The 15,664-nt window shown below is 40.2% G+C and overlaps 1 protein-coding gene across 9 annotated transcripts in view; it reads left to right on the top strand.

The window, feature by feature from the left end:
• The window catches only part of ncoa2 (nuclear receptor coactivator 2), a 92,665-nt gene that overhangs the window by 64,954 nt on the left and 12,047 nt on the right, over nt 1–15,664 (top strand). For 8 of the 9 annotated variants that reach the window (XM_066720954.1, XM_066720966.1, XM_066720948.1 and 5 more), the window contains 9 exons: nt 647–835; nt 2,676–2,777; nt 3,540–3,680; nt 4,018–4,165; nt 4,487–5,777; nt 10,123–10,318; nt 12,504–12,683; nt 13,750–13,977; nt 15,060–15,189. In XM_066720954.1, the coding sequence (XP_066577051.1) occupies nt 647–835; nt 2,676–2,777; nt 3,540–3,680; nt 4,018–4,165; nt 4,487–5,777; nt 10,123–10,318; nt 12,504–12,683; nt 13,750–13,977; nt 15,060–15,189 (2,605 nt within the window). The remainder of the gene's footprint in view (nt 1–646; nt 836–2,675; nt 2,778–3,539; nt 3,681–4,017; nt 4,166–4,486; nt 5,778–10,122; nt 10,319–12,503; nt 12,684–13,749; nt 13,978–15,059; nt 15,190–15,664) is intronic. The other variant, XM_066720983.1, reaches the window with a different exon arrangement.

Genomic DNA, 15,664 nt, shown 5'->3' with positions numbered 1-15,664 from the left:
GTTGGATCGGACCACACGGGCCAGCCTTCGCTCCCCACGTGCATCAATGAGCCTTGGCCGCCCATGACCCTGTCGCCGGTTCACTGCTTTTCCTTCCTTGGACCACTTTTGATAGGTACTGACCACTGCAGACCGGGAACACCCCACAAGAGCTGCAGTTTTGGAGATGCTCTGACCCAGTCGTGTAGCCATCACAATTTGGCCCTTGTCAAAGTCGCTCAGATCCTTACGCTTGCCCATTTTTCCTGCTTCTAATACATCAACTTTGAGGACAAAATGTTCACTTGCTCCCTAAGATATCCCACCCACTGACAGGGCCATGATAACGAGATTATCAGTGTTATTCACATCACCTGTCAGTGGACTTAATGTTATGGCTGATCGGTGTATATATTATGTGTGTGTGTGTGTGTATCAAAGCAAGTGGATCAATATATACATTTAAATATGACTTACAACATATTAAATATTAAACCCCTAATTACAACTTTAGTTGTTACTGTACATAACTGAGCTCATTGTGTATGTGAACCAATATGCAAGCCCTTTGTGCTCTGGAGGATTGCCCATTGCACATTGTCGGTGCCCATGTGTGGTGTGTACATGTTGCTGACTCTGTATCACTGTCTGTGCCCGGTCTCTGCAGTGAACGGGGCGTCCTGGTCAAGTGAGACCCCTCGTCGGAACAGCCACACCTTCAACTGCCGCATGCTGGTGAACCCACATTGCGAGCACGAGGACGAGACCCACGACAGCCAGGAAGCACAACAGAAGTATGAAACTATGCAGTGTTTTGCTGTGTCTGAACCAAAGTCCATCAAAGAAGAAGGCGAAGGTGAGAGCTTTTTACTATACATAGATGTATAGGATCAGTATATATTATTTTGTCTGTAATGCATGTGCTGTGAGAACTTCAGAATTGTAGCATTTATGAGTCAGTTAGCCCAACTGAAAGGGGATCAAACCTGGCAAGATGTTAAATGGATTTGGTGAACTCTGCCCAGCAGCTGGTTGACTTATTTTGGTTTTGTTTCAAGTCAGGAACCCACTCCAGTGTGCCTCATGGTTTCTCTATATTTGGTAGTGTTCCTTTACTTAAGTTACATACTACCATAGAGTTCCATAATACTCATGGACTAGATTGTCCCTGCTCCTGACAGCTCACCATGGTCTGATAGATTATATCATACTGTATACAAACAAAAATGCCATAAGAGTGTCACTACTAATATAGTAGTAATAAAAAGATGACTGATTTTATGCTTATGACAATTAAACTTAATGGAATTATGATTTTCAATCGTGTCATTTAACCACAGTGTTGGATGAGAGTATGAAAAATATTTTACAGTACAACTTTTGAGGGACAACATGGCCACCTAAATATTTTCAGTGTTTTTCTTCAATCTATGTTCTCATCAGTTACATGGTTGTGTTATAAATGTATTATAATTGTATTAACCACCTTTCCATATGCATTGGAGACATTTTTCTGAGAATTAAACAATATGTTGTAATTTTTTTCTTGGCCCTGAAACAAAAGTGATTTTATGGCCAAAAGTATGTAGATATATTTTTGTAATAAGAGCATTGGAATTTGGTAGAAGTTTCAATATTGCCAAATTGAGTTGCAGTTTACAAGTTCTTAGTTTTAGGTTTTTTTCACCCTTTTCTCCACTTGAATGTCACAGAGAGTTCAGTTGTCTTATTTCTATTATATAAGGTTTATGTTGCCAGTGGATTGAGTTAGGTTTGAGACGGGATGAAGGAAGTATGAGGTAATGAACAGAGTTATAGGATGGTGTCTCGGCTTGTTGAAATGATTCGCCCTGGGGTTGTACTTGGTGTCAGTGAATTTGGCTTGGATTTGAACAAAGTATTTCTGTGTTGGTCTTCATCCATACTATAACCACATCAAAACTCTTGTCTCTTGGTTTTACATAAAGGCAGAGGAAATAGTTTAATTATAAAGCCTACATCCTTTATTCTGGAAGCAGTAGATGAAAAGGGCAGAAGCCAATTCCAGTTAATTTTGTTGCCAGGTGCTCTTCCAGATTTCCCTCCTGGCTTTGTAGTCATCCAGGCCCAGTGCCAGATATCAATATATAGAAATCATGCAAGGTGCTAACACGAACACAGACAGAAAATATTAAAACACCAGCCAGAGGTTTACCTCTCAACATTAATGCAGCTGCTTAAAAGAAGCTGAGTAAGCCTGCCGAGGCAAAGAAAAATCAAATGTTTACATCTCTGTTAACAAAATGACTGTTTGTGTAGGCTGTGTAATGAAGTATAGGGACTGAAGCAGTTGGCAAGCAGACTTTGGGGTCACTCAGCCCTCTGCCGAGCTGCCTGTGTAAATTGGCTGTCAAGTATAAAGGATTATTTCTTTTAATCTGGGGCTCCAAAATCAATCATCTGCTGAAAACAGCACAACAGGGAGAGGTCCTACTCATATCAGGAGTGGCATAATGAGAGAAAATACAAAGGTCACATTCCATCATTTCACCAGTGTATCTTTGTCATTATCTTATTATTTAAAAAAAAGTCAGCACCCAATTTGTGCCAATTTAAATTAACCCTACATCTTGAATCCTTCTTTACGTGTATGTTTTATCTGAAGAGTAGGTAGCATGTAGTCCTTCAGTACATTTTGACAAAATGTTGCCTTGCAGATTTCCAGTCCTGTTTGATCTGCGTTGCCAGGAGAGTCCCCATGAAAGAAAGGCCCGCCCCCCCTACGCACGAGAGCTTTACTACGAGGCAGGATCTACAAGGTGAAGTCCTTACTAGGGTCAATGCAGCTGGCCTTCGAAAAGAGTGATAACATTTTGAAATTTGGGCTTTTGATATACTGAATATTCACTAACCTTTTTTTTTTTTTTAATGTTTTTTTACAGTTTTGCTAAACAAAATACATATTTTCAGTAAATTCTCTATTAAACACAGTCCACTATTAAGTCTAATGTGGGCAAAGATTTCTGATCAGTGCTAATTGAGCCTAATGATTTGACAGCTTTGACTTTTTTTTTACTGAAATCAGTGTTGTATCCTGCTCTTGTGTAGATTTATTCATTCCATGCTTTTATTGTATGTAGTTTTTATACTAACAAATAGTTACTAGTAATTGTACCAGTTGTAACTTACTACAACTTGTACAAAAGAATCAGCAGGTTGAATAAATGAAACCATCCACTCTCCTTATTCAGTAATTCTCCTTTTTTTTTTTTATTAACACAACAAATTAACACCTGGGACTGTGCCAAGTTTGTACCCATTTGGAGCTCCAAAAGGGTTGATATATGCATTCCTTAAGCTCATCACCTCATAAACTCTTTTTAACTGATTCTCATGCCTTCATTAAACAGTGACACTTTACACTGGACAGGATCGGGTGGTTGTCCTCAGATTACATGCCATGTTGTATATTTGTATATGAATCTTAAAGCTATTATAACACATTTGTGTATATTTTAACACGAGAACAGTTTCAAGTCGCATCAAATGTATTCAGTGCCTTTTTATGTATTTGACAATAGGCAAGATAACGTCGCTGGATACAAGCCTGTTGCGTGCCTCAATGAAACCAGGCTGGGAGGACTTGGTGAGAAGATGCATTCAGAAGTTTCATTTACAGAACGATGGGGAAATGTCCTTTGCCAAAAGACATCAACAAGAAGGTGAGCCACCTGGATTGATAGAGAGGGAAAAGGCAGACCGGTTATTTCACCTGCAGATTCTGTTATCTCTTTATCTATCTATCTATGTATCTACATATATAAAAATGTATGTGTTGTTCAGATGTCTTAAGGATTCCTCTTAAAATATCAGTGTTTGCTGTAGTTTTTTATTACATGTATAAATATCAGTAGCATTTAACATATTTAATATGTAAATATTTATATGCAAATATCTTTAAATTACTTTTCTTGATTCTTTGAAATTTATGTTGTGTGTTACAATATTTTCTGAACTCTGTGTTTCTCTCTCTTTCCCTGTAACCTGAATGTCTTCTAGTCCTGAGGCAGGGCCATGCTTTCAGCCCCATTTATCGTTTCTCTCTTTCTGATGGAACGATTGTCTCTGCCCACACGAAGAGCAAACTCGTACGATCGCCAGCGACAAATGAGCCTCAGCTTTACATGTCACTACATATTCTCCAGAGGTGCGTTCTCTTACTCCAGCCCGATCAGACTGCTGTGCTACACTGTAGTGCGAGTGTGTGTGTGTGCAGGCACCTGTGCAAATGAATAAAGTAATAAATGTGCAGTTATATATACAGAGCCCTGACATACTGTTGCAGAGATATGCATGATGCACAACTCTGTTGTGTCTGGTAACCCAGGCTTATGGTGCTTTAAAATGTTTCATTTGTAACACTTATGTAATATTCCTTAGTATTTTAAAGAAGGTCTAGACATGGTGTATCTAACATCACTTTATACAATTAATCCTTTAATCCCTACACTGCTTTTCCATCTTTCAGGGAGCAGACGGTTTGCGGAATGAATCAGGACATGACTGGACAAGGTCTGGGCAAGCAAATTAATTCGGTCAACCCAATGACCCCACCAAACCAGGGAGGCATGTCCACAGGAATGCCAGGTCAGGACACAACTGTAAGCAGCAATACAAACTTCAGTGCCATGGGCGGCCTGAAGGATCAGGCTGGAATGGGACAGATGTCGGGTAACAGGTTCGGATGCCCGGTTGTAATGAACCATAACCCTGGCATGCAGCCGGCCACTCCTCAGGGTAGTAACTATGCACTCAAAATGAATAGCCCCTCGCAGAGCAGTCCTGGCATGACCTCTGGGCAGAACTCAATGCTGTCCCCCAGGCACCGTGTCAGCCCAGGCATGGCAGGGAGCCCTCGTGTACACCCCTCCCAGTTCTCCCCTGCAGGAAGTTTGCACTCTCCCGCTGGGATGTGCAGCAGCACAGGAAATAGCCATAATTACACCAGCAACTCCCTCAGTGCGCTTCAGGCCCTCAGCGAAGGCCATGGTGTCACTCTTGGGCAGTCCTTAGCCTCGCCCGACAGAAAGATGGGGAATGCTCAGAGCTCCCCTGGCAACGTCAACCCTCACCCGCTGACCAAGATGGGCAGCTCAGAGTCTTTCGGGCTGTTTGGGGACCAGCCCCCGTCAGAGACCACCCAGCCCGAGGGGGGCAGTCACCTTGCCGAGCAGAAGGACAATAATGAGAACAGCTTGAGCCAGTTCAGTGGGGGAGAGAGGACTGATGCGCAGAGCCGGCTTCATGACGGCAAGGGTCACACCAAGCTCCTGCAGCTGCTAACCACCAAGTCTGAGCAAATGGATCCTTCTTCACCACTAGCTGCTGCTGCTGGAGACCCCAATAATAAGGACTCCATGACTGGCGGTGTTGGAGGAGGCAGTCAGTCAGCAGCCACAGGGCAAGGGACCTCACTGAAGGAGAAGCATAAGATTTTGCACAGACTCCTTCAAAACAGCAGCTCTCCTGTGGACTTGGCCAAACTTACAGCGGAGGCCACAGGGAAAGACCTCAGCCAGGAGGGCAACAGCGGCAACACGGTCCCTGGCTCTGAACTCAACATTAAACAGGAGCCGGTAAGCCCGAGGAAGAAGGATAATGCGCTTCTCCGCTATTTGTTGGATAAGGATGATACTGTTTTACAGGAGAAAAGCATTAAGTTGGAGCCAGGGGAGGGCAAGATGGACTCTTGCAATAGCACTAAGATGGCAAACGTCAAGACTGAGAAGCAGGATACAGGCTACGAGAGATCAGAGCAGGTGAGCATGATTTAACGACAACAGACATTGAATCACATTTTTACATAAGTTGCATTTATTGTACTTCCTCTGAACCCAGTGATGAGCTGATTCAGGAGGCTTGTAGGAGGTTTGTCTGCCTTTGGACGAACAAGAGAATCTCTAAATAGCAGGGTCTGCATTTATTTATGTACTATTGCTTCTATAAACAGTCAGATCATGGCAGTGCCTTGTACTCCATGTACAAAACTCGTTTGATCTCTTGCTTTGATACAGTCACTCCTCTGTGTGGAATTTCATACACCGTTGAGGACACCTTGTGATGTTATGCTTTCCTTAGCAGTATTTAAAGGCATTGTTTGGTTGCTTTAATACCAGAAAGGTATTTGACATGAAGCGTGATCATACAGAGAACTAAGTGTACTATATTCCTGAATGTGTGTGTGTTTTCATGTTGAGCCTTTTTGTAATTGCGTTATTTTGTAATATATTTTGTTATATATAAATTATTTTCATTTTAGTATGTGATGCATAAAAGGTTCCTCTTGTCTTCCTAGGAAGTTTAGCTTAGGATTTGTTCTATTTGTCAGCTGTCAGTTTGCCACAGGTAAATATTGTACAGGTTCTCTGTCCGCTCATTTCACTTTCTACAGCTGTGGCAGGAATTACCTGTCTGGTAATTAAATTCAGGACAAGTCTCAACATGGTTAGAGTTGTTCTGATAAGTGAATTCTGCAGTGAGTGTAATGAAACCGGTTTTTAATTATGTCACCAGCTCGTTCTCTAAAGCTGCCCTCCATCTTCCTCCACTCAGGACAGCCTAGATTATGCTTCATAGAAATACAATATTTCCAGTTGTTTAATTTTTAATACCGAAACCGTACTCTCTCTGTCCAGATGATGTGTAGTGGAGGGTAGGAACATCTCCTGGCTACAGTTAAGGCTCCTAGAGTTGTCCCATGTCATTGAGAGTTCCATAACTTTTCATACAGGAAACAAATGTGCTGATATCCAGCAGGTATTTGAAAATGACTGTGACATTTGAAAAAACCTGGCGGTATTTCACTGTACTTGATCTTAACTACATAGTTGGATTACTTTCCAGGTTTGGCAGTTCTTTTGAATCAAGCCTGGCAGAATGAATGAGCTTTTGAAACCCTAGACATTTGGTGGAACAATAGAAGAATGAAGTGCAGCATTATTTAATATAGACAGCAGTTATTAACTGGAAGCATTTTATATATTTTTATTGACAGTCACTGCATTAACCCTGTGCAAAGGAGTGCACACTGCTGATGTTTGTATTTATATAGTTTTAGCTTTTTACTACTTGCTGTTTACTGTGACTTTTGTGGCCCATTTTTCACACCACTAATATTTGATTTTATAGCCTTGCAAAGAAAAAGTTAGTTAAAGCATTTATTAACTTTTTGCATGTCTGGTTGGGTTTAAAAGAGAAAGAAATAGTAGATTATTAAAAAGTAATAGATGTACTCAGTGGGATGATAAATCCTCAGTAGTCATATAGAAATCATGAGCCATATGCTGACACACATCCACCCAGCAGGAATTGATATTCATGGAAGACTGTGGCTGGTGATTGCCAAGAAACCTGCTGGGCCCACACATTTCAGAGCCTGCAAACACCCCCTTGGCCTTATTTACATTGATATAACCTGCTTTACACAGAGATTTCGTAATTTAGATAAATTCATAATACCTTAAAAGATTTAATGAATGGGTTTTGCTTACATTTTCCATATTCATGGCTTAACTAAAATCTTATCAATAAATAAATCTAAGGGGAAACAAAAACCAAATAAACCATTATACAACTTCATTTAAACAATAAAGCTTGTAAAATATTAGACTTCTTTCACTTTTACATTGAGACTTTGCTTGATTTATGTAAATCAATATGGCGCCTTTTACATAATATATTACAGATATAATTAGAGAGCAACATTCAGACCTTTTGCTTCTTCCGTGACTTTGGAGTGCCTGCACTAGGCCCTAGGTATTTTTATAGACTGCAGGGTGTGATACACAGAAAATGTATGCATCTTAGCAGCCATTACCAATGTTTTAAGTAATACAATTTTTGCAATATATTATACTGCTGCCTTTCAGTAGGGTTTATTAGAGGGCATTCCTGTTCAGCCCATTACAGCAGCTCGTGCTTCTGTACTTTGCACACATTGACTGAAGAATTTGTCTTTCTGTTAATGCCTACCCTTTTAGAAATGTACTTTAAACTGTTAGATGTGATGCCAGAGCTACATGGCACCCTGCTTGGCTTTTTGTGGATTGTTGCCATATTATCTCTGGTTTTGTGTTGTCTCATGTCTTCAGTATCTGTTCTACAAGGCTTGCACAGCTGTGAGTATGTCCTCTTGTAGTCCTCAGGGATCTGCAAAATACAGTGCAGAACAGTTTGAAGTCATTGGGTTGGTTAAGATCAGTCACCCTTTGGAATTTGGAACATTTTAGTTTTATTTGTATATCGGAAGAAACAACAACAAATACGTTCTGAAGGGATATTTGATACTTTGCTTAGTTAAATGTGCATGTCTCTTTACTTCCTTCAGAAGGCTTGTTTTGTTTGTTTGTTTGGTTGTATATTTGTTTTTGTAATAGACCAGAAAGTACTACAAGTTACATTACTATATATTACACTACTATAGTTTGGGAATTTAATGTTTTTTGTTCAACCCTCAGTATTGAGTGCTTCATAATCAATGCACATAGGCAGTACCATAACAAATAAGTTTTAATTAAAACTAATTGAAAAGAAGTAATACAGCCAAAAAGAACTGAGTAGAAAAAAATAAAAGGAGAGTTTTAACTGAGGAACAGTAGACCAAGAGAGAATTAGAGAGAGAGAGAGAGAAAGTGTGCCTGAAACTATGGCCGACCAATGAAAATCACACACAGTAGGCCTACTTGAGTCACCAACAACCCAGAAAGCCCTGTTCTGGTTTTACTGTGTTTATTTTCAATTGGATAGCTTTCTCTGTGCACCTGACCTAAAATTGAGGAGAATTAGTAAATCATCAACAGCAGGTCTCACAGTGAGGATAAAACCCACAGAGCATCTGTGAAGTCAGTTAAAGGTTTTAAAGTTAGCTAGAAAGCATATTTTAAATACCATAACCGAGGTATCAGCCTGTTTATCTGTATCATTTATAATTTACAATTTACACATACATCAGTCTCCACACCGACACTGCACAATTGTCATATCAAATCTTTGCAAGCTACACGGTCCATATCAATAGCAGTTTAATTCTGAAAATCACGTATATAATTACCTCCCCCCCGGAGTTTTCCCCCAAAATCTAAAATGAACTGTCCTAATTGAGTTATTATTGGTACTTTACAAAGGCTATAAAATTAGAACCCTGATTGGGGGTGCTAGCTAACCTGTGGGTGATTCCCTAGCTGTCCTTGGGCCACTACAAAACAATGTCAGTCAACTTTGCTGTTTAATAGATCTCGTATGGTTTGAGTGGTATAAAAGAGGTAGTTTATGTAATGGTTCAGTCAAAATCACTATTTTATTGATGGATATTGAATTGAATGGTGGGCTTATGTGCTTCTAAAGTGTAGCAGCAGTAGGCTTTTAAGTATGGAATAGATTTGATAGCCTCTTTCTCTGTGTGAAAGCTGCCCTAGTTTTCCTAGACTCCATTTTAGAGAAAGTAGTGCATTTCTACTTGTAACACTGCAGTACATTTAGGCCAACTACATACTGTATCCGAACTCTTCCACCTTCAGAATAAATATGAGGTGTTAATGGGTCTGACTCTCAATATGTATAGTACAATATACATTTACATGTGTACTTTTAATACTTATGCAATATGTATTTTTGTTGTCTTATTAGTTTGATGTTTACTACTTGTAAGAGCTTTATTGTTACTGTGCTGTGGCTGGACATTTTAGTTTCTGTGACTTCACCATTGCAATTTAATGCATATGTGGTCAGAGGCCACAGTGTTTTGGGATGTTTCAGACATTTCAGTGAGCTGTTGCACATTCCAGACTATTCTTGCAGGGTGTTCCTGAAGCATTGATTTATTCTAGATGGTCTTGCATAGTTGCACAGTTACACCATTATAAGAGTTTAATGTATGTTTTACTCCCTTGTTTTCTCAAATTTGAAATTGGGTGCGATATTAAGACACTGTCTACAGAAAAGTCTTGAATGAAACTCAGAAGACAGGAGATCCTATTCACCAGTGCAATAAATGTATTCTACAAAGTCTCTCTACAATAGTATTCAAATTGGTTTTAGTTTACAGAGAATGCAACCTCTCGCTGCTGCTTGTTTTTTTTTATTTTTCCATGATTTTTTTGTCTACAGTCCAGTGAGTTGGATGATATTCTGGATGACCTGCAGAATAGCCAACCCCAGCTTTTCTCGGACACGCGGCCTGTGTCCCTACCTGCTGCTGTGGACAAGCAAGCCATTATCAACGACATTCTTCAGATCACAGGGGAGAACAGCTCTGCCCCATCCATGGGGCAGCAGAAACCGTTTTCTGGCATGCCTCAAGGCAGTAAGTCTTTGTTCTTTTTGTTCTTTTAATTTAATTTCTTCTATTTGGAAGTTAGTCAAATCAGATCACTGCTATGACCCTCATACTATTACACAAGATACAGGAATCATCCAAAACCTGCATAAACAGGGTATCTGCTTTCTCCCACAATGTTAAGCCCACTGTGTAAATGGCACCAGAGGCATCACTGCTCTGACTTGCAACTCGGCAAGCTCCCAGGCAAGATGAGCAAACCATTAGGGTCAATTTTTAAATTGCCTAAAACCTATGGCATCTGGGCCAAATGTGCACTGCCACTTGGGTAATCCCAGTCACAGTGATTTAGTGATTTAGTCCAGATTCACACCAGACATCACTGCACTGTAGGACCCAAGCCGTACTTTCTTCTTTTCAATGATCCACCCTGTTGTTGTTTTTCCAGATTGCAGTTAGTCTTACTCTAGAAGGACGTAGTCAAGACGTTAGTCTTCTACATAATGGACTAACAGATTTAGATGGTGAATGAGTCAGCAGTGATATTTAGGCAAATATTTAATCTGTACAGCTTCAGCTGTTTAACTCCGGGCTTTGTTTGTTAACAAATGACAGACTATCGGTAATTCCCCAACTCACACACACGCGCCACCTTACACTGCAGCTGTCAGGAAAGCCACACTCAACACGTAAGCTGGCTCTGCATCTGTCACAACAGCAGGAAAGGGGGCGTCTTTCCAATGCTGGTGTTACAGGGGAGTTAACAGAGTCCTTCACATTTTCTCTTTAGTTTCGGTTTCAACCTTATTACCTGCTTAACATAACAGTCTAAAGGCTCTATGTTTAATGAAAGAGTCAGTTGAAGCTTTATAAATGCATTACACTGATCATGAATACACATGCAGGTTGATTGCCAGTAAACTTTATGTTCTGGCTACCAGACTGTCCATCCTAAAATAGCTTTTCTGTGTCTGGAAAATATCCAGTCCTAGAGAAGCTCAGTTTTATTTGTATTTGTTTTATGTGCACTTTGCTGAAGGTTAGCACTTTGACATGAGTGTAGACGCATATAGGTCAATTGTAGTGCCGTATTTGAATTGGTAATTTATTCTTTCGTCTAAGAAAAATACCAAAACTCTTAAAGGAGTAGTTACCATGTGCATACTGAGAGAATATAACAGTATCACAAACTGATGTTACCTGGATGAGAGTTCACTCTACTACTATGCATAAGAAGAATGCACACATCTAGACATTGTCTTCAGTGAATTGCCACTGATCAGGTGGGCCTAACAGAGATGATGTGCTTTAATTATATTTTAAACAAATGTTGGTAAATAAATGTTGCCTTTTTAAAGCTTGTCTTCACCAAATCTTTTTACCTTCATGGCTGATTCTTTGCTAAAAAACAAAACAAAAATGAAAACAAATTAATCAGCAGTGAGAGTAACTTCAGTGAGGCAGTCTTTTGAGTTCAGTGGATGATACAGAGGAAAAACAAACATGGCAACCCAATTTCTAAATTTAATTACTGGTTAATTTTTGTATCCCTCTATTGGGATTTAAGCAGTGAATTTCTAATGTAAATGTAAAATCAATCTTCCCATTGTATCTGTGCTAATTCAGCATTTTTAGTTTTTTTGCCTAAGTTTAACAAGAACTTTACTTTAATAAGAAGTTACTTTATTTTAAGAAACAGGCATTATAAAATATAGTGGCTACATGTCCCCAACACTGACAATAAAGCAATCAATTTCCTTTAAGTGGAGTGTAGCCAGAAAATATTAGAGCTTGTTTCATCATTTTTAGATATCCATGATTTAATTAAGAAATTGACATGGTTTAACAATGCAAATTACAACTTCAAAGGCGGGTGGAGAGGACAAAACTCAATGACAACATTTGGGCAACTCTTAATTATTATGTGCATGGTACCCGGCCTAGATTCAATTGTTACTGTTGTAATAAGACACATACTCCTATGAATGGCATTGACCCCCCCACACCCCTGAATGCAGTGTTTCATGGAATAAACACAACTAAGATTAGGTGGATGTTGGATTGGTTGTTGGGACACTGGTTAGCTGTGTTTACATGCTGTTAAGTCATGACAGTAGAGGCAGTGTCAGGAGTTCGGCGTGAGACTGTTCACTCTCCATTCCTTACCGAGAGTGATGTTTTGCTTGACAGTCTCTTGTGTTTTCTCTCCCAGCTTTCAACAGCCCCAGGCCAGGCCAGCCAGGCAGAGGACCCCCTGCCCGCAGCATCTCTCTGGACATGAACATGTCAGGACAGCCGGGTTCAGGGCCCTTTCAGCCCATGAGAAACAACAGCCCCTATTCAGTCCAGCACCACAACATGATGTCTAACCAGGCAAACTTAGTCAACCCAGGTTGGTATCATTTAATGTCCATAAGTGCATAGGTCGAGGCTTACCTTAGAAAATGTACATTTATAGTAAGGTATTATTTCACGGCTCAGGAGTTAATAAAAAAAATAACACACATACAGAATATATATATATTTTTTATAGTTCTATTAATCATTAATTTATACTGTTGAAAGTAAAGTATTTTTGACAATTTACTTTGTTTTGGCTCAGCATTTTATTTTCTTTAATCCATAAATTTATTATTTAGAGGGAACTTCAAATCCATATTTTTTCATAAATGTAGTTCAAAAGTAATTCACATTCACAAAGCTTTTAATTTTGAAGAGAGAATTCTATGGTGTATGGTGAGAGCGCCGGTTGTTTTGCGTGCTGGTGCTCCAGTGGAAGAATAAAGGTTTTCCCCTGGTCAAGGTGCGTCTGAAAGGAGCCACTAGCGGAAAGTTCCTCTGTGTAATTTCCCTTTGTTGCCGTGAGCACTGAGTATCCTTCTGACTTTCTTGGCACTTCAGGCACATAAACAAAACATTTCAGTCCCATAATATCCTACACATGCATGTATAATGGATATATGCAAGAACAGAAATTAACTATATTTTTATATTATGATCTCTTCAAGATAAAAGTGTGAATAACTTCTCTAGACCGTGCTCATAGCATTTGGAAATTAAAAACATTGACGTACCACTTAGCAGAAGTGATTCATTTCCTGAGGAAGGAAGCAAAGGATTACCCACACGCCGCCCTCCTCCCCACTTCATTTATGGTCACGCGTAGTTCGAAACAGAGCTCCTCCTGTCAACAGGTTGACAGCAGACAACACGCACTGCTCCACCACTATGGTAGAGGCTGCCATGCCCATGCGTGCACTCACTGAGGAGGACTGATTCACTCGGCCACGGCACCAGTCTACACACGGCTCTGCTTGTTGTGAAATGTGCCAGCCTGGATACCACGGCGCACACCTGTGAATCCTCTCTTCAACCTGCACCTACACTTCCACAAACCTGTTCCAGAGGATGGTCGGGCAGCCCCGGGCCAGTGCTAAATTTGTCAGTGTCTTGTGCAGGTATGCTGAGTGGTAACCCTCCGAGAGGCAGCATGCAGCCAGGGGACTGGGGTTCCCAGGGCCCAGCAGTCAGCAGTGCCAGCTCCGCAGTGGCTGGCACCATCAACAGACCGCTGCAGCAAGGAGGAGCGGGTCCGGGGAGCATGGTCAGGAGCAGCACCCCAGGAGTCCCCATGAGGCCCAACAGCCAGCCAGGCCCAAGGCAGATGCTGTCCTCCCAGATAATGGGTAAGTGTCAGGCTGGACCTGTCAGTCTTGTCTTCACAGTCTGTGAAGAAGGAGCTACAGCACAGCAACACGCATAACCTTTCAAAGAGGATTTCTGTGAAACTGTACGGGGTTGTCATGGAGATTGAAGCATGCCAAGGACAGAGCTTTTCTAACAGGTTATTTAAGAGAGACTGCATTCTTGGAAAAATATCCTTTAAATAGTTTATGTAAATATAATTGAATTGGAAGGATAATTATCTGATTTTTTTGTATGTGGACTTAACTAGGACTGACAATGAAAACGATTCAGAGTTAGTCTGAAATAGATTTTGTGTAACCTTGTTTTATTTACAGATTTTATTTTAATGTGAAACACACTCCTGAAAGTGGTGTACAGTGTAATTATTACTTATTTCTTAGCAGATTGCCTTATCCAGGGTGACTTACAGTGTACACACTGAGCTTTGCAAAAGTGCAGTCGTACAGTCAATACAAAATGCAATTTAACGGTTACAGAAGTTCAGTAGAACAATCATCGGAGTTCATGAGTTCAGTGAGGTAACAAGTGCAGACATAATACAGTTGAGTCCTAGGTATGTGCTAAGGAGTTGGGGCATGGAAGATGATGCAGTAAAACTATAGACATTCCAACAATGTATAAGTAAGCAGTAGCATAAGGAAGCATAGTTCCATAAAGTGCCGGGAATTCTTATTCCTCTGTTGTTATTTAAACACTTCAGTGGATTTAATTAAATGCTCCTTTTCACCAGTCATTCCTTATTAAATCTTAATGTAAACAGATATTTAGACATTGTAACAAGAATAGGACTGTGTATTATTATGGTTATTGTTGTGTTGAACCTATAAATCTAAAGCTGCAGTTTATTTTTAGAAATGTATAGTGTTCTTCCAATCCTCATGATGATGTTCCCTAATATAAAATACTAAGTGCTGGGTATTGTGTGGCGGCTGTCTCCGGCACTGGGCTCTTTAACAGGCTTTAGGAAGTGGCACCCTGATGAGCAGGGATATGGTACAAGGAAGTGCGGATGTGTTATGTACAGTGCTAACACTAGTCTCTCCTACTCTCCTCAATGTAGCGCAACCTGACCTGGATATGGTCATGCCGGGTACCCAGTTTTCCCAGCAGCAGGCCCCGCCCAATCAGACGGCACCCTGGCCAGACAGCATGCTGCCCATTGAGCATGGGCCCTTCAGTGGCCAGAACAGGTACTGTAGTGCTGGCCTTAGTGTGGCCTGACAGCAGTGCTTGCACGGGGCACTGATTAACTGTCCATGCTGTTTCTTGGTTCTTGGTTCATCGTTCATTCTACTTATCTATACATCACCTGTTTAAATAAATGAAAAGGATGGTGTTTGTGTGTATAGTGAGAGTGCACCTTAAGTTGGACATTGATTAGCAGTGATAGTGTAATGATTGATTCCTGATTATTCTGCATGTTATATTTGTTCTTATTATCTTTAATAGAAGTAGTAAGAATAATTAATGCAATTCCAATTTTAATAATGTATTTATTTCAATAACATCTGTATTAAATTCTTAGACCGTTCCAGTGCACTTTATATGAAACCAAATGCTGGAATTATGATACAAATGAAATGCCTAGAAGTGATGTAAATGACTTACTGATATTATACATGTATTTTCTGGACATCTTATGTGTTCATATTGTTTAATTGTTTA

Source organism: Amia ocellicauda, chromosome 2, assembly GCF_036373705.1.
Source record: "Amia ocellicauda isolate fAmiCal2 chromosome 2, fAmiCal2.hap1, whole genome shotgun sequence".
NCBI classification, from domain to species: domain Eukaryota; kingdom Metazoa; phylum Chordata; class Actinopteri; order Amiiformes; family Amiidae; genus Amia; species Amia ocellicauda.
The sequence above is the reverse complement of the archived record's forward strand: the minus strand, read 5'-3'. Positions and strand labels throughout refer to the sequence as shown.